At 40.1% G+C, this 14,964-nt stretch overlaps 1 protein-coding gene across 1 annotated transcript in view; it reads right to left on the reverse strand.

Annotated features, from left to right (window-relative positions):
- The window catches only part of Pafah1b1 (platelet activating factor acetylhydrolase 1b regulatory subunit 1), a 62,895-nt gene that overhangs the window by 15,509 nt on the left and 32,422 nt on the right, over positions 1-14,964 (reverse strand). Inside the window, exons 3-6 of the mRNA XM_048366456.1 lie at positions 9,228-9,312; positions 8,927-9,001; positions 7,120-7,326; positions 3,467-3,635 (exon numbers count right to left, since the gene is read on the reverse strand). Of these exons, the coding sequence (XP_048222413.1) occupies positions 3,467-3,635; positions 7,120-7,326; positions 8,927-9,001; positions 9,228-9,312 (536 nt within the window). The remainder of the gene's footprint in view (positions 1-3,466; positions 3,636-7,119; positions 7,327-8,926; positions 9,002-9,227; positions 9,313-14,964) is intronic.

A 14,964-nucleotide genomic window follows, 5' to 3' on the forward strand; every position in this document is an offset into this window, starting at 1 on the left:
CCACATCAAGTTCTTAATTCATTGAGCTTTAAATAAATTTGGTAAGATTTATACAAGAAGTTCAGGAACTGATTATAAATTAAGTTTCAATCTGTGTGACTGTTTTAAAACAAAGGCATCACCACTGTGTCAATATATTCATACACTCTAGTGAGTCTGAATGTTTATACATGAAGGATTCTATGGCTGATATTCTTAGATGTAAGAAATAAGATTTACAGTACACAGTTCACAGAATTGATAAAAGAAATGTTGTCAGGTATGATTGGGTCCTGCAGAGACTGAGGCAAAATGATCAAAGGATCTCATTTCCAAGGCTAGCCCTGGGCTAAAAACTAAGACTTTAGCCAGGTTCTTACTAGTGGTTCACATCTATAATCCTACTCAGTAGGCTAAGATTTAAGGCTCACAGTTCAAAGCCAGTTTTGGCAGACAAACTCGAGACTCTTACTTAGAGCTATGGCTCAACTGGTAGAGCACTAGCCTTAAACACAAAAACTCAAGGACAGCATCCAGGCCCTTAGTTCAAGCCCTAGGATGTGCACGAAAAAAGCACAAGAATGTCGAAAGAAAATGCTTGTGTGCATATGACAGACAGGAAACAAGAAGAAGATTTGGTTCTCTAATATTTGAAAAATATTAATAAAACAAAGTAAAATAAGATACAAAACAGTGGTCAAGAATTATCTCTATGCTGCTGTGTTTATGGAGAATTTTAAAATGTATTATTTTTAGGGCTGGGAATATGGCCTAGTGACAAGAGTGCTTGCCTCGTATACATGAAGCCCTGGGTTTGATTCCTCAGCACCACATATATAGAAAAGGCCAGAAGTGTCACTGTGGCACAAGTGGTAGAGTGCTAGCCTTGAGCAAAAAGAAGCCAGGGACAGTGCTCAGGCCCTGAGTTCAAGGCCCAGGACTGACAAAAAAAAAAAAGTATTTCCGCAGGGTACTGGTAACTCGCACCTGAAAACCTAGCTACTTAGGAGACTGAAACAAGGAAGATTATGGTTGGGAGTGATACTAGGAATATACAGAACCCCCTACTCACAAACAGATGGACTCACTGTCATCACACCTACAACAGGGCACATAAAATAGTGTAGTGTAAGCCCATCTTAAGTGCAGTTGGGCACTGGTGGCTCACGCCTGTAATCCTAACTACTCAGGAGACAGAGATCTATCTGAGGATTGTGCTTCAAAGCCAACCCAGGCAGGAAAGTCCTTGAGACTCTCTTATCTCCAACTACCAGAAAAATCAGAAGTAGCACTGTGGCTCAAGTGGTAGAGCACTAGCCTTCAGTTGAAGAGTCCAGCTGCAGCGCCCTGGCCCACAAGCCCTACAACCAACAAAAAATAAAATAACCAGTGCAGCTGTGCACCAGTGGTTCACACCTGCAATCCTAGCTACCCAGGGGGCTGAGGATTGAGGTTCAAAGATAGCCCAAGCAGTCACAGTCAAGTCCATGAGACTCTTACTTCCAATTAACCACCATAAAAACTGAAAGTAGAACTGTGGCTTAGAACTTTGGCCTTTAGCCAAAAAGCTCAGGGATATCACTCCTGCCCTGAGTTCAAGCCCTAGGACCAGCAACCAAAAAAGTGTGTGTGTGTGTGTGTGTGTGTGTGTGTGTAATTTGTGGCTGGAGCTTGAACCTCAGGGTTTTGTACTTGCCAAGATGTAATCTACATTTGAAACCATGCCTGTTCTTTTAAGTTTAGTTCTTTTTTTAGATATGGTCTCGGGCTTTTTGCCCAGGGCCAGTCTCAGAAGCCACTCCTCCTACCTATGCTTCTTAATAGCTAAGACCCCCAACTTATTTATTGAGGTGGTATCCCATTAACATTTTGCCCCCCTCCAAAACAAACAAAACAAAAAAAAAACCATTTTGCCCAGGCTGGCCTTCAACCAAGATCCTCCAGATCTCCAATTTCTGAATAGCTGGGATTATAGGCATGAACCACTGTGCCTGGCTAAATCACATTTTTTTCAAGGACTAGATAATGGTTAGAAGGAACTTTCTGTTGTTATTCTGAAGCAGAGTCTCATCATGTAGACCAGGCTGGCCTCAACTTTGATATCTATCCTTGTTCCTCTACCTCCCTCAAAATGGGATTATTAAAAAATGTATGTCACTGTGCTGGGCAATAACTCAGAGCAAGAAGATAGGGGCAATTTATGACCTTTTAGAAAGATTTACCAGAATTCCTAGAATTGAGTGGGGCTGAGAATATGGCCTAGTGGCAAGAGTGCTTGCCTCGTATACATGAAGCCCTGAGTTCAATCCCCCAGCGCCACATATGCATAAAACGGCCAGAAGTGGCGCTGTAGCTCAAGTAGTAGAGTGCTAGCCTTGAGCAAAAGAGAAGCCAGGGAGAGTACTCAGGCCCTGAGTCCAAGGCCCAGGACTGGCAAAAATAAATAAATAAATAAAAATCGAGTGACCATCTCTTCTGCATTTAATTTTGGGGGAAACACACTATTCCAATTATACCCCCTCTTTTTTTTTTTTTTTTTTTTTGCCAGTCCTGGGGCTTGGACTCAGGTCCTGGGCACTGTCCCCTGGCTTCTTTTTGCTCAAGGCTAGCACTCTACCTCTTGAACCACAGCGCCACTTCTGGCCTTTTCTATATATGTGGTGCTGAGGAATTGAACCCAGGGCTTCATGTATACGAGGCAAATACTCTTGCCACTAGGCCATATTCCCAGCCCCCAATTATACCTTTCTTGTAACTGTATTCTTAAAATTACTAACAAAGTGTGTGATCCTTACAAAAAATTTAAATAGTTCTATTTCATCATGTTTAAGAACAAAGACCTTTATTTAATGAATATCTACATACCAAGATGATTTAAATAAATGATATCACAATCATATACTATTATCCTCACAACAACTCTATTACTTAACTATCATGACCTTTATTTTATTTTTTGCTAGTCCTAGGGCACGAACTCAGGATCTGGGTTCACGGGTAGCGCTCTATCACTTGAGCCACAGTGCCACTTCCGACTTTTTCTGTTTATGTGGTGCTGAGGAATCAAACCCAGGGCTTCACGTGTGCTAGGCAAGCACTCTACCACTAAGCCACATTCTCAGCCTCATGACCTTTATTTTACAGATGAAAGAATTTAAAATTTCCTAATGCCCTAAGAAGAAAGAATATGAACCCAGACAAATGATTCCAAAGACTATTCCCACAGAAGTACATTGCCTTGTCTCCACAGCAAGATTTGGCTAACAAGCTGACAATGAGTGTATAGGTATAACACTTCTCTAAGTGAGCCAAGAAATCTGGGTTATAGTTTTCATTATACCAGTGCTGTCTGGACTTCAGCTTCTCAATTGAATGGACTATGTATATACATCATATGCTCCTCTAGCAATGCAGATGATTAAGAGATAAGTGTAGGGAATTTGCAATGCTAGAAATCACTGCTAAAACACTATGCTCTACCCCTTACCGTGCATAGTTCTGATGCATTCAAAGCCCTGAAAATCCCATAGTTTAATGGTCATATCTGCAGAACAGGAAGCCAGAAGCTTGCCACTGTGGTCGAAGGAAATGTCCTGTACAGAATCTGTATGTCCTTTAAGAGTTCGCTCAAAATCTCCAGTCTCATAATCCCACACCTATAGAAGGACAAGAAAACTGATTAATACCAATCCACAGGTACTTTTTCATTTCACATTTATATCAGCCACAAGTCTGACATACTAAGTCATTTAAATAACAAATTAATAAAATGACCATTTTTCTAGCCCAAACTGATGTTTCATTTATTAAAATAGACTTCTACTACCACAATTAAGTATTTAACATATACCCAATCATGCTAGTAGAAGGCATATTAATCCACAAGGCTCAGTTTGTTCCTAGTCTGAGGTAGGCAACAGATATAAATAAGGAAATCTAAGTGTAAAAAATGTTTTATGGCTGGGTGTTGGTGGTTCAAGACTGGCCCAGGGAAGAAAATAAGTCTGTGACATTCCATCTCCGAAATAACCAACAAAATGTCTGATTGGAGGTGTAGTTCAAGTGGTAGAGCACTATAGCTAAGCAAGCAAGCCAAGATAAAATGAGGCCCTAAGTTCAAATAAACTACCACACACACAAAAAAAAAGTTGTAGGGGGCTATGACAAGAATTTATATACGCGGGGCTGGGGATATAGCCTAGTGGCAAGAGTGCCTGCCTCGGATACACGAGGCCCTAGGTTCGATTCCCCAGCACCACATATACAGAAAACGGCCAGAAGCGGCGCTGTGGCTCAAGTGGCAGAGTGCTAGCCTTGAGCGGGAAGAAGCCAGGGACAGTGCTCAGGCCCTGAGTCCAAGGCCCAGGACTGGCCAAAAAAAAAAAAAAAAAAAGAATTTATATACAGGGCTGGGGATATGGTCTAGTGGCAAGAGTGCTTGCCCTGTATACATGAGGCCCTGGGTTCAATTCCCCAGCACCACATATATAGAAAATGGCCAGAAGTGGCGCTGTGACTCAAAAGTGGCAGAGTGCTAGCCTTGAGCAAAAAGAAGCCAGGGACAGTGCTCAGGCCCTGAGTCCAAGCCCCAGGACTTCCCCCCCCCCCCAAAAGAATTTATATACAGAATGAAAATAACAGAATGCTCAACTCTTTGTCAGTCCTGGGACTTGAATTAACGGCCTGAGCACTGTCCCTGAGCTTTTATACCCAAGGCTCTACCACATGAGCCAAAACCCTATTCTGGTTTTTTGTTGGTTAATTGGAGATAAGAGTCTCACAGACTTCGCTGCCCATGCTGGTTTCCAACCATGATCTTAAGATTTCAACCTCCTGAGTAGCTAGGATTATACATAGGCGTGAGCCACCAGTGCCTGGCTACCAGAAAAAAATGCTCAATTCTACTAGAGTAGTAGAGGTTCAGATATCTAAAGAAAGGGTGTGTGTGTGTGTGTTTTACTTGTTATTACAAAAGTAATGTAGAAAGCCAGGCACCTGTAGCTCACACTTGTAATCCTAGCTACTCAGGAGAGGCTGAGATCTGAAGATCATGATTCCGAAAGTCTGTGAGACTCTTACCTTCAATAAAAAACTCAGAAAAGGCCAGAAGTGGCACTGTGGTTCAAAGTGGTAGAGTGCTAACCTTGAGTGAAATAGCTCAGTGAGGGCTCCTAGGCCGAGTTCAAGCCCCATGACTGAAGGGGAAAAAAAGGAAAGAAAAAGGTGATGTAGGAAGATGATATAGAGAGTTATTTCATAAGTCAGGTAATGAGTACATTTCCTTCTTCCTTCCTTCCTTATTTCCTTTGTTTCTCTCTCTCTCTCTCCTTTCTTCCTTCTTTTCTTTTCTTTCTTTCCATCAGTCATGGGGCTTGAATTCAGGGCCTGGGCACTATCCCTGAGCTTTAGTACTCAAGGCTAACACTCTATCTCTTTGAGCCATAGTACCAACTCCTGACTTTTTTGCCAGGCTGGCTTCGAACCACGATCCTCAGATCTAAGCCTCCTGAGTAGCTAGGATTAGAGACACGAGTCACCAGCACCTGGCATGAGTACTTTTTGTTTGTTTCTTTCTTTCTCTTTCTACTCCTGGGACCTGGGCACTGTCTGACCACTTTGTGCTCAAGTCAAGAGCTCTATCACCACACCACCACTTCTGGCTTTTTCTGAGTTTATTGGAGATAAAAGTCTCATGACCAGTGCTGGTCACACACTCCTGTAATCCTAACTTCTCAGGAGGCTGAGATTGAAGGGTTGTGGGAGGATCATGGTTCAAAGCCAGTCCAGGCAGGAAAGTCTGTGAGACTCTCATCTCCAATTAACCATCAAAAAACTGGAAATGGGGCTGGGAATAAGGCCTAGTGGTAGAGTGCTTGCCTCATATACATGAAGCCCTGGGTTCAGTTCCTCAGCACCATGTGTACAGAAAAAGCCAGAAGTGGTGCTGTGGCTCAAGTGGTAGCGTGCTAGCCTTGAGCAAAAAGAGGCTAGGGACAGTGCTCAGGCCCTAAGTTCAGGCCCCAGAACTGGCAAAAACAAACAAACAAACCTGGAAATGGTGCTGTGGCTCCAAGTGGTAGAACCCTATCCATGAGTGAAAAAGCTCAGGGACAGTGCCCAGGCCCTGAGGTCAAGCCCCAAAACCAACCAAAAAAAGAATCTCAGCCTTTTCTGTCCAGGCTGGCTTTGAATGGTGATCCTCAGATCTCAGCCTCATAAGTAGTTAGGATTATAGACGTGAGCCTGGATGAGTACATTTCTTTTTGGCCAATGTCACCCTTCCTTTGGTCTTTCCTAATTTTTCCTTCCTGTCCCCACCCACAAGTTGTATAGTTCATTTTCAACATTGTGCCTACTGAGTACCACTGCTAAGGAAAGATTTTATAAGATGTAAGCTGCTCATAAATAGCAACTTAACGAAAGCACGTGCCATTTGAATTTTAAAAATGAAATAGCAATCATATTTTATTTACCTATTTGTGCCAACTCAGGAGTTTGAACTCATGGTATAGGCACTGTCCCTTAGCTCTACTTCTGGCATTTTGGTGGTTAACTGGAGCTAAGAATCTCACAGACTTTCCTGCCTAGGCTGGCTTTGAACCTCGCCCTGAGCCCTCAGCATCCTGGGTAGCTAGGATTACAGGTATGAGCCACTGGCACCCAGCAATATATTTACCTTTTGTATGACTAAGAAAGTAATAAAATGTTCATAATAAAAAATTATACTACTGATATAAAAGCAATAAAAATATGTGCAATCTTACCAATGCATTTTTCCAAATTCATCAGTGAATATACTAGCAGCATGCCTCTCATGAAGTAGGAATACTTTTTTAGTCATTGAGGTAATGGTGATTAAACGTAGGGGCTCCCAATGTTTTCTACCACTTGAGCAACAGCCTCTATCTAGCCCTTCTGTTTATTTATTTGGATAACATTTGGACCATAATCCTCTTACATTCCAAAGTGTCTAGGATTACAGGTGTATGCAACCTTACCTGGCTAATTATGGCTTTCAGGCTCAGAATTAAATGATTTACAGTTTCAAACAGCTTATCCTTGCCCTACAGAGGCCCTCATATTCATGATCTTGTACTCTTTCCATTAAGTGAATCAAGTCTACTTTTAACAAAGGCTTGCCTTAATTGTAGCATCCTCTGAAGCAGAGACCATGACACTGAACACAGGATGGAAAATGACTCGAGTGACTGGACTCCTGTGACCACTCAATGCGTATTTTTCTGGTGGGCGGGGAATCCATTCTTTTGGGTCTCGTTTCTGACCAAGAGGACCACCTGACGTAAATTCTTCTTTTGCTTCATTTAGCTTTGATTCTAATTCCATAACCTTGAAAAGCAACATGTAGTGAACATGTAGTTAAGTATAGATATGACTCTAAGAAATAACATATTTGACATTCTTTAATAACTGCTTTTATTTCATACTTAAATAATTAGATACTAGAGAAAACTGCATTACTCTGCAAAGCATTTGACTTACACGAAAAAAATTAAGGTAGTCAAATATACCACCAAAATAAAAGTAGAGTAACCAAACTAAAAACTGGAAAAATTTCAGTGCAGTTGAACTGTTTTGTTTTGAGATAGGATCACAATATGTAAATGGAGGCTGACCATAAATTCCTCCTGCCTCAGCCTTCCTGAGTGCTGGGATTTATAGGCGTGCATTGCCACAACTGATCTATTTAACTTAAAATTTCAGTTTACATTTAGTGACACATTCTTCTCCTACTAATTACAAGAGCAAAGAAAGTGTTTTTCTCTAAGGACATTATTATTCTTACTAAAATTTCCCTGAGCTATTCATCTATCTAAGTAGTAGTAGTACTCCTAATAAAAGATTTTTTCAGCTGGGCACCAGTGGATTCCACCTGTAATCCTAGCTACTCAGGAGGATTATGGTTCAAAAGCCAGCCCAAGCAGAAAAGTCCCTGTAAGACTCTTATCTCCAATTAACCACTCAAAAACTGGAAGTGGCGCTGTGCCTCTAAGTGGTAGAGCACTAGCCTCAAAGAGAGTGCCTAGACTCTGAGTTCAAGTCCTATGACTGACCAAAAATAAAAATGTTTTTTGTTGTGTGCTCATCTCAGGGCACTGTACTAAGATTAGTGCTCTACCACTTGAGCCACAGACAGCTCCACTTCCATGTTTTTGTTTTTGTAGTTCATAAGGGTCTCATGGACTTTCCTGCATAAACCAGCTTTGAACTACAATCCTCAGATCTCCTAAGTAACTAGGACTACAGGCATGAGGCACTGGCATCCAGCCAAAAGATACTATTTACTAAACATATGCTAGGCAGGTAGGTACTTTCCTTAGAACTTGTTTTTGTTTTTTTTTTCTTTTTGCCAGACCTGGGGTTTGAACTCAGGGCCTGGGCACTGTCTCTGATCCACAGTGTCACTTCTGGCTTTTTCTGTTTATGTGATACTGAAGAATCAAACCCATAGCTTCATGCATGGTAGGCAAGCACTCAACCACTAAGCCACATTCCCAGCTCTCTTACAGCTTTTATATATAGCTCACATTAGAACCATATTATTTATTTTAACTTTTTCTACATAATATATGTATGTTAGAACTATTATTTAGCTAAACAAAGGGAAAAATGAAAGATCAAAATGACATGAATTGTCTAAGAACATATTTTGGTGTTCTTTCTTTAGTACCCACTGGCCTCATGTGTCCTTTTCTTCTCAGGGCACAAATGGATTATTTCCACATCCATTTCCTGAAGTCAGAACTATGCAGATTCAAGTCACTATTTCGGACAGCAAAGTTAAGCATGTATCAGCAATGGTATAAGCCAAAATTTTCATAAAGAACAAAGGTATTTTTGTCTTCTCAAGACTAGATGAAATTATGCTAATATTTCAGAAAGTATAAGGTAACACAAACTGAATACAATTTTAAAGAAAAAGACTTACCTTCTTTTGTAATCTAATAACAGATGTCCATTTTTTTTCCAAAAGGCCAGCATACTTTTTATCTAATTCTTCATTCTATACGGGGGAAAATGAGAACTTTTTAATTATTACACTTCAAGCCACAGTGACCATCTCTACACCTAAGCATTATTAGGAACCTGATTACTAAAAGAAAGTGTGAAAATCAAATTCAATGTCAAGTAAACCACAATAACAAACTAGATTTGCCAGTGGCTAAACTGTTAACTTCTAGTATTTAAAATCCATTATCATGAATAATTATACAAAATGTCAAACATACCATGTCTAATTCAGCTTCCTTCTTAAAAACCGAATATGCCTCTTCATAGCCATTTGAACGAAGATAATCTGCTATAGCTCGATTTCTGAAATAAAATAAATTCAAATAATTCCTAAAAATATTTCATATCTCCTTTGAAAAAATTAAATTTTACTTACAATCTCATAAGCCTGAAGACACTCAAAGAGGATTCTCTTCCAAATAATCTAGGTATTTAAAAGAATGGATACCCCACCCAAAGCCTCTAGAGTATTTAAATATTTAGCTCATGTTACAATACATGTACCATATATTGTTCTTGACTCTTTCATTATTCTTTCTCTTTTCTTCTTTCCCGTCTTTCTTTTCATGCACTAGCATACGTGCACTGCTAGGGACTGAACACAAGCTGTTATGCATGCTCGGCAAGAATCCTATCACTCCTAAGTTGTTGCTTACCTAATAAGTGGTGGGTACTACTCTACAGAGCAAGATACAACTTACATAATTAGGTATCATTTTTCTTATGTTTGTATTTGCCCTTCTTACAACTTGGTATACACACTTAGAGATAACCTAGTTTTGAAGAGAAATGTTATGGACTATTTTTACATTACAAATAACTTTAAACCATTAGAATGGGCTAACCTTCCACAAACTACAAACTTACTAATGTCTCACAGAATGAGACATTAGTATTGGAACTTGAAGGACAGAGAAGCTGAATTGACAGATAAGATGCCTTTTTTTAGGGGGCTGGGGATATGGCCTAGTGGCGAGAGAGCTTGCCTCGTATACATGAGGCCCTGGGTTCGATTCCCCAGCACCACATATACAGAAAACGGCCAGAAGTGGCGCTGTGGCTCAAGTGGCAGTGTGCTAGCCTTGAGCAAAAAGGAAGCCAGGGACAGTGCTCAGGCCCTGAGTCCAAGGCCCAGGACTGGCCAAAAAAAAAAAAAAAGATGCCTTTTTATACTCCTCTTTCATCTTTCTCTGATAGAATACTGGCAACTCTTCCTACTCTTCTAAAACAACCTATTTCAAGAAGTCCTAATATTGTAATTATTTTGGGCCTCAAGTCTCAAACTATAAAAATAATTGATTATTTGGGAGGGTGTTTGTGAGCATGGAGAGTATGATGCTATTTGTACTGGGGTTTGAACTCAAGGTTTGCTAGGCAATGCTCTACTATTTGAGACACATCTCTAACCATATTTTGCTTTATTTTTTAGTTAGGCTCTTTCATTTTTGCCTATCTACAGCTTCCCTTGTAGCTGGGATCATAAATGCATACCATGACATGGGGCTTCTCAATGGGCCAGCCTGAACTGCAGGCTCCAATTAACCAGCAAAAAGCCGGAAGTGGAGGTGTGCTCAAGTAGTTACAAAAGCAGCCTTGAGCTAAAAAGCTATAAATCCTAGTACTGGCAAAAACAACAACACCACCAAACAACAACAACAAAAACCCACATGTATAATTTAACTTTATTTTCTTCTCTAAATCTAAAATATAATCATCAAGCAGATAAAAGGAAGGGGAAGTGTCAATGATAAACCAATATTTTATAGTACTTTAAATATTTTATGTTTCTTCTCTATTCTACTTTTATCCCAGAGTCCAGTCCCAAACCAAAACCTGAAATTTTGCTGAACATATAACCACACAACTTTCACTAAAACTCATATCAAATAATATGGGTTGTAACATTTGCACAAATTATAAGAACTACAATCTTTTTTTTTTTTTTTTTTTTGGCCAGTCCTGGGGCTTGGACTCAGGGCCTGAACACTGTCCCTGGCTTCTTTTTGCTCAAGGCTAGCACTCTGCCACTTGAGCCACAGCGCCACTTCTGGCCATTTTCTGTATATGTGGTGCTGGGGAATCGAACCCAGGGCCTCATGTATATGAGGCAGGCACTCTTGCCACTAGGCCATATCCCCAGCCCCAAGAACTACAATCTTAATCTTAGTATTTTTTAATAAGGAAAGATAATAAATGGTGAAACTTTTCCATATAAGAATATTAAAAGGAAATCATAAATCTAAAACTTTTCTTTTTGGGGGTGCCAGAAATCAAATCCAGATCCCAAAGCCTCCATCTCCATCTCACCACTCAGTTAAACTTCCAAACTGTGTGTGTGTGTGTGTGTCTCCTGGGGCTTGAACTCAGGGCCTGGGCACTGTCTCTGAACTTTTTTTAAAATTACATTTTTATTGTCAAGATGATATACAGAGGGGGGGTAACAGTTACAGATATACAGAGAGGTTACAGTTACAAGCTAGTGTTCTATCACTTAAGCCACAGCTCCACTTCTAGCTTTTTGGTGGCTAACTGAAGGTAAGACACTCACAGGCTTTTCTGCCCAAGCTGGCTTTGAACTACTATCCTCAGATCTCAGTCTCCCCAGTAGCTACATTATAGGCATGAAACACTGCTGCCAAGTCCAACCTTACTTTTTTAAGTTAAGTTAAGCTAATAATTTCACTCAATGTAGTATAAATCTTTGTCAATACAACATTACAATATTTGGGTACTCCATTATGTAAATCAATCAATTTTTTCAGGCTATCATCTATTACTAGACTTTTAAGATTTTCTAACTCATTGTTTTAAATTATGTTGCAAAAACTAAATAGCTTTTCTTTCATCTTTACATCTCAAAGAAAATATATACAGGGCTGGGGATATAGCCTAGTGGCAGAGTGCTAGCCTTGAGCAAAAAAAAAAAAGCCAGGGACAGTGCTCAGGCCCTGAGTCCTAGCTCCAGGACTGGCCAAAAAATAAAGAAAAAGAAGAAGAGACAAGTTTTGATATTAGGTTCAGTTTATTTATTTATTATTTATTTATTAGGTTCGGTTTATTTATTTATTTAGCTGGGGCCTTGAGCATGCTGGGCAAGCAGTCTACCACTGAGTTATATCCAAGTCCATTTTAAATTATAAGACAAAAACAGAATCTTGCTAGGTTGAGCTGGGAATAAAGATGTGTGCATCATCATGCAGGGCTCAGCTTTAAATACTTTGATATGAAGGAGCTATAAGACATTTAAGTAAAAACCCATAAGAGAGTAGGTAGGAGCCATGGGTCAGAAACTAAGAGAGATCTGAGGTAAGGAAGGACTGGGGAAAATTCACAAAGTGAAAGACACTTGGAGAGATGGAAGTTCTGAGGTTGTAAAGACAGAATTAAAAGATGTCTGAGCTAGGTGTAGTAGCATATGCCTATAATCCTAGTTCTCTAGGAAACAGAGACCAAGGTACAAGATCAATCAGGTAAAGAGTTATCAAAATCCCATCTCAACTAACAAGCAGGTATGCTGGTTCAATTTTAATTTCATCCCAGCAACATAAGAGACATATAGTTAGGAGGTCTAAAGGCAACCCAAGGTAAAAGCATTGGGTACCATTGGCTCATGCCTGTGGAGGCTGAGATTTGAGGATCAAGGTTCAAAGCCTGCCCAGGCAGCAAAGTCTATGAGACTCTTATCTCCAAATAACCACCAGAAAACCAGAAGTGGTGCTGTGGCTCAAAGTGGTAGAGTACTAGCCTTGAGCAAAAAAGCTAAGAGACAGTGCTCAGGCCCTGAGTTCAAACCCCACAACTAACAAAAACAACAACAAAAACTAAGCACAACCCTCTAAGAAAAAGAAATGTTAGCAAGCCAATGGAGAAGAGTTTTAAACAAAAGCAAATATCAATGACAAAGATTTTAGAGAAATCTAATAAGCTAAATCCAAAAAATGCCAAGGTACAGCAAGTATATTACAGTGTAATAGAATATATAAGTATAATTTCAGAACTTAAAAGCAGTTTCAATATTCTACTCCACAAAGTCATACTTTTAACCACGTTAAGTGAGGGTTGGGATAAAGAAGTCCAGATAAACTTGTAAGACTCAAGAAACTCTTGGTTCTGACAGGGAGGGTATTTCTCGAATTTGCTATTAATTTCCACTGTGGACCTCAAGCTGATTTTGATCAGTTCTTAAGGCAACATTTTGTCAATGTCTTTCAAAACTTTTTTTTTTTTGCCAGTCCTGGGCCTTGGACTCAGGGCCTGAGTACTGTCCCTGGCTTCTTTTTGCTCAAGGCTAGCACTCTGTCACTTGAGCCATAGCGCCACTTCTGGCTGTTTTCTGTACATGTGGTGCTGGGGAATTGAACCCAGGGCTTCATGTATATAAGGCAAGCACTCTTGCCACTAGGCCATATTCCCAGCCACCTTTCAAAACTATTATAATAATATTTGGAGTTTTTTTTCCTAAAATATTCTAAGTTTAGGAAAATGCCAAGATCAATTTGAAGCACTTCCGCTGACTTCCTACATTCTCTTATTCTTTTATCCTCCATGGTAATTTCTGCAGCAGTTAATATAATTCATAGCACGACACCAATACCATCTATAAGATTTTTAAGTCACTCTGAACACACTATAAAGCCACTAAATAATTCTAAAAAGTGCAGCTATGTGCATGGAGTTGAGTTAGATATCAAACAGCTTTAGGGCTTTAAGATTTGGGCACAAATAATTAGCGGATTGCTTTTATCCTGATATACTGAAATTCTGTAGCATTGCTATGTGTCCTAGGGCTTGAAATCAGGACCTTGGTGAGCTTTCCCACTCAATGTTAGTGCTCTACCACTTGAATCAGTTACCTTTCTGCCCTTTGAGTGGTTAATTAGGAAACTGACAGAGTTTCACGGACTTTCCTGCCCAGGCTGGCTTTAAATAGCAATCCTCAGACCTCAGTCTCCTATGTAGCTAGGATTACAGATGTGAGCCACCCACACCTGAACAATTCTGTTACCTTTAAAAGTTAACAAGTTTGATAATTAAGGAGTATGTATAATTACACTGTCCACATTCTCATTTTCCCATATACTAATTAGGCTTCTAATAACTGCCTCAGATAAACATTGTAAAGGACTTCCCAATTTTCAAAGAAAAATTAAATAAAATTCTGCTTGTGTTATAAATGATTTTGGGGAAAAAATTGGTGGTACTAGTTTTAAATCTGTCTCATACTTACTAGGTAGGTGCTCCACCACCCAAGCCACTCTGCAAGACCTTTATATATTGTTTGATTTTTGCCTGAGACAGGAACTCAAACTGCATATGATGCTTTCGGCTCATTATTATTGTTGTTATTATTATTATGGTCATGGGGCTTGATTTCAGGCCGAGGCACTGTCCCTGGGCATTTTTGCTCAAGGCTAGAGCTCTACCACTTTAAGCCATAACTCCACTTTGGGCCTTTTCTGAGTAGTTTATAGTAGGTAAGAGTCTCAACAGTCTTTCTTTCCATGGCTGGCTTCGAACAGTGATCCTCAGATCTGAGCCTCCTGTGTAGCTAGGGTTATACGTGTGAGCCACCAGCACCTGGCTATTATTATTTTGCTGGTACCACTTGAACCACACTTCTAGCCTTGCTTTTTGCCAGACTTGTCTACCCAGGCTGATTTGAACTATAATCCTCCAGATCTCAGCCTCCCAAGCAGCTAAGGATTACAGACACAAGCCACCTGACACTTGGGTGGCTTCCCCCAACACTTTTTGCAATGTTGGGGATCAAACCCAGGACCTTGCACATACTAGGCAATGCTCTACCACTGCAGTACATCCCAGCCCCAAAAGCTGTACTATATTTTTAATTCAATAATACTGGTGTCCTTTCCCCTCTACCCCCTCCTCTTTTCTCCCCACTCGTCCTGAGGAATTGAATTTAGGACCTTACAACTTGCTAGACAAACTCTTCTC

The sequence above is a fragment of the Perognathus longimembris genome, chromosome 17, assembly GCF_023159225.1.
Source record: "Perognathus longimembris pacificus isolate PPM17 chromosome 17, ASM2315922v1, whole genome shotgun sequence".
NCBI lineage: Eukaryota > Metazoa > Chordata > Mammalia > Rodentia > Heteromyidae > Perognathus > Perognathus longimembris.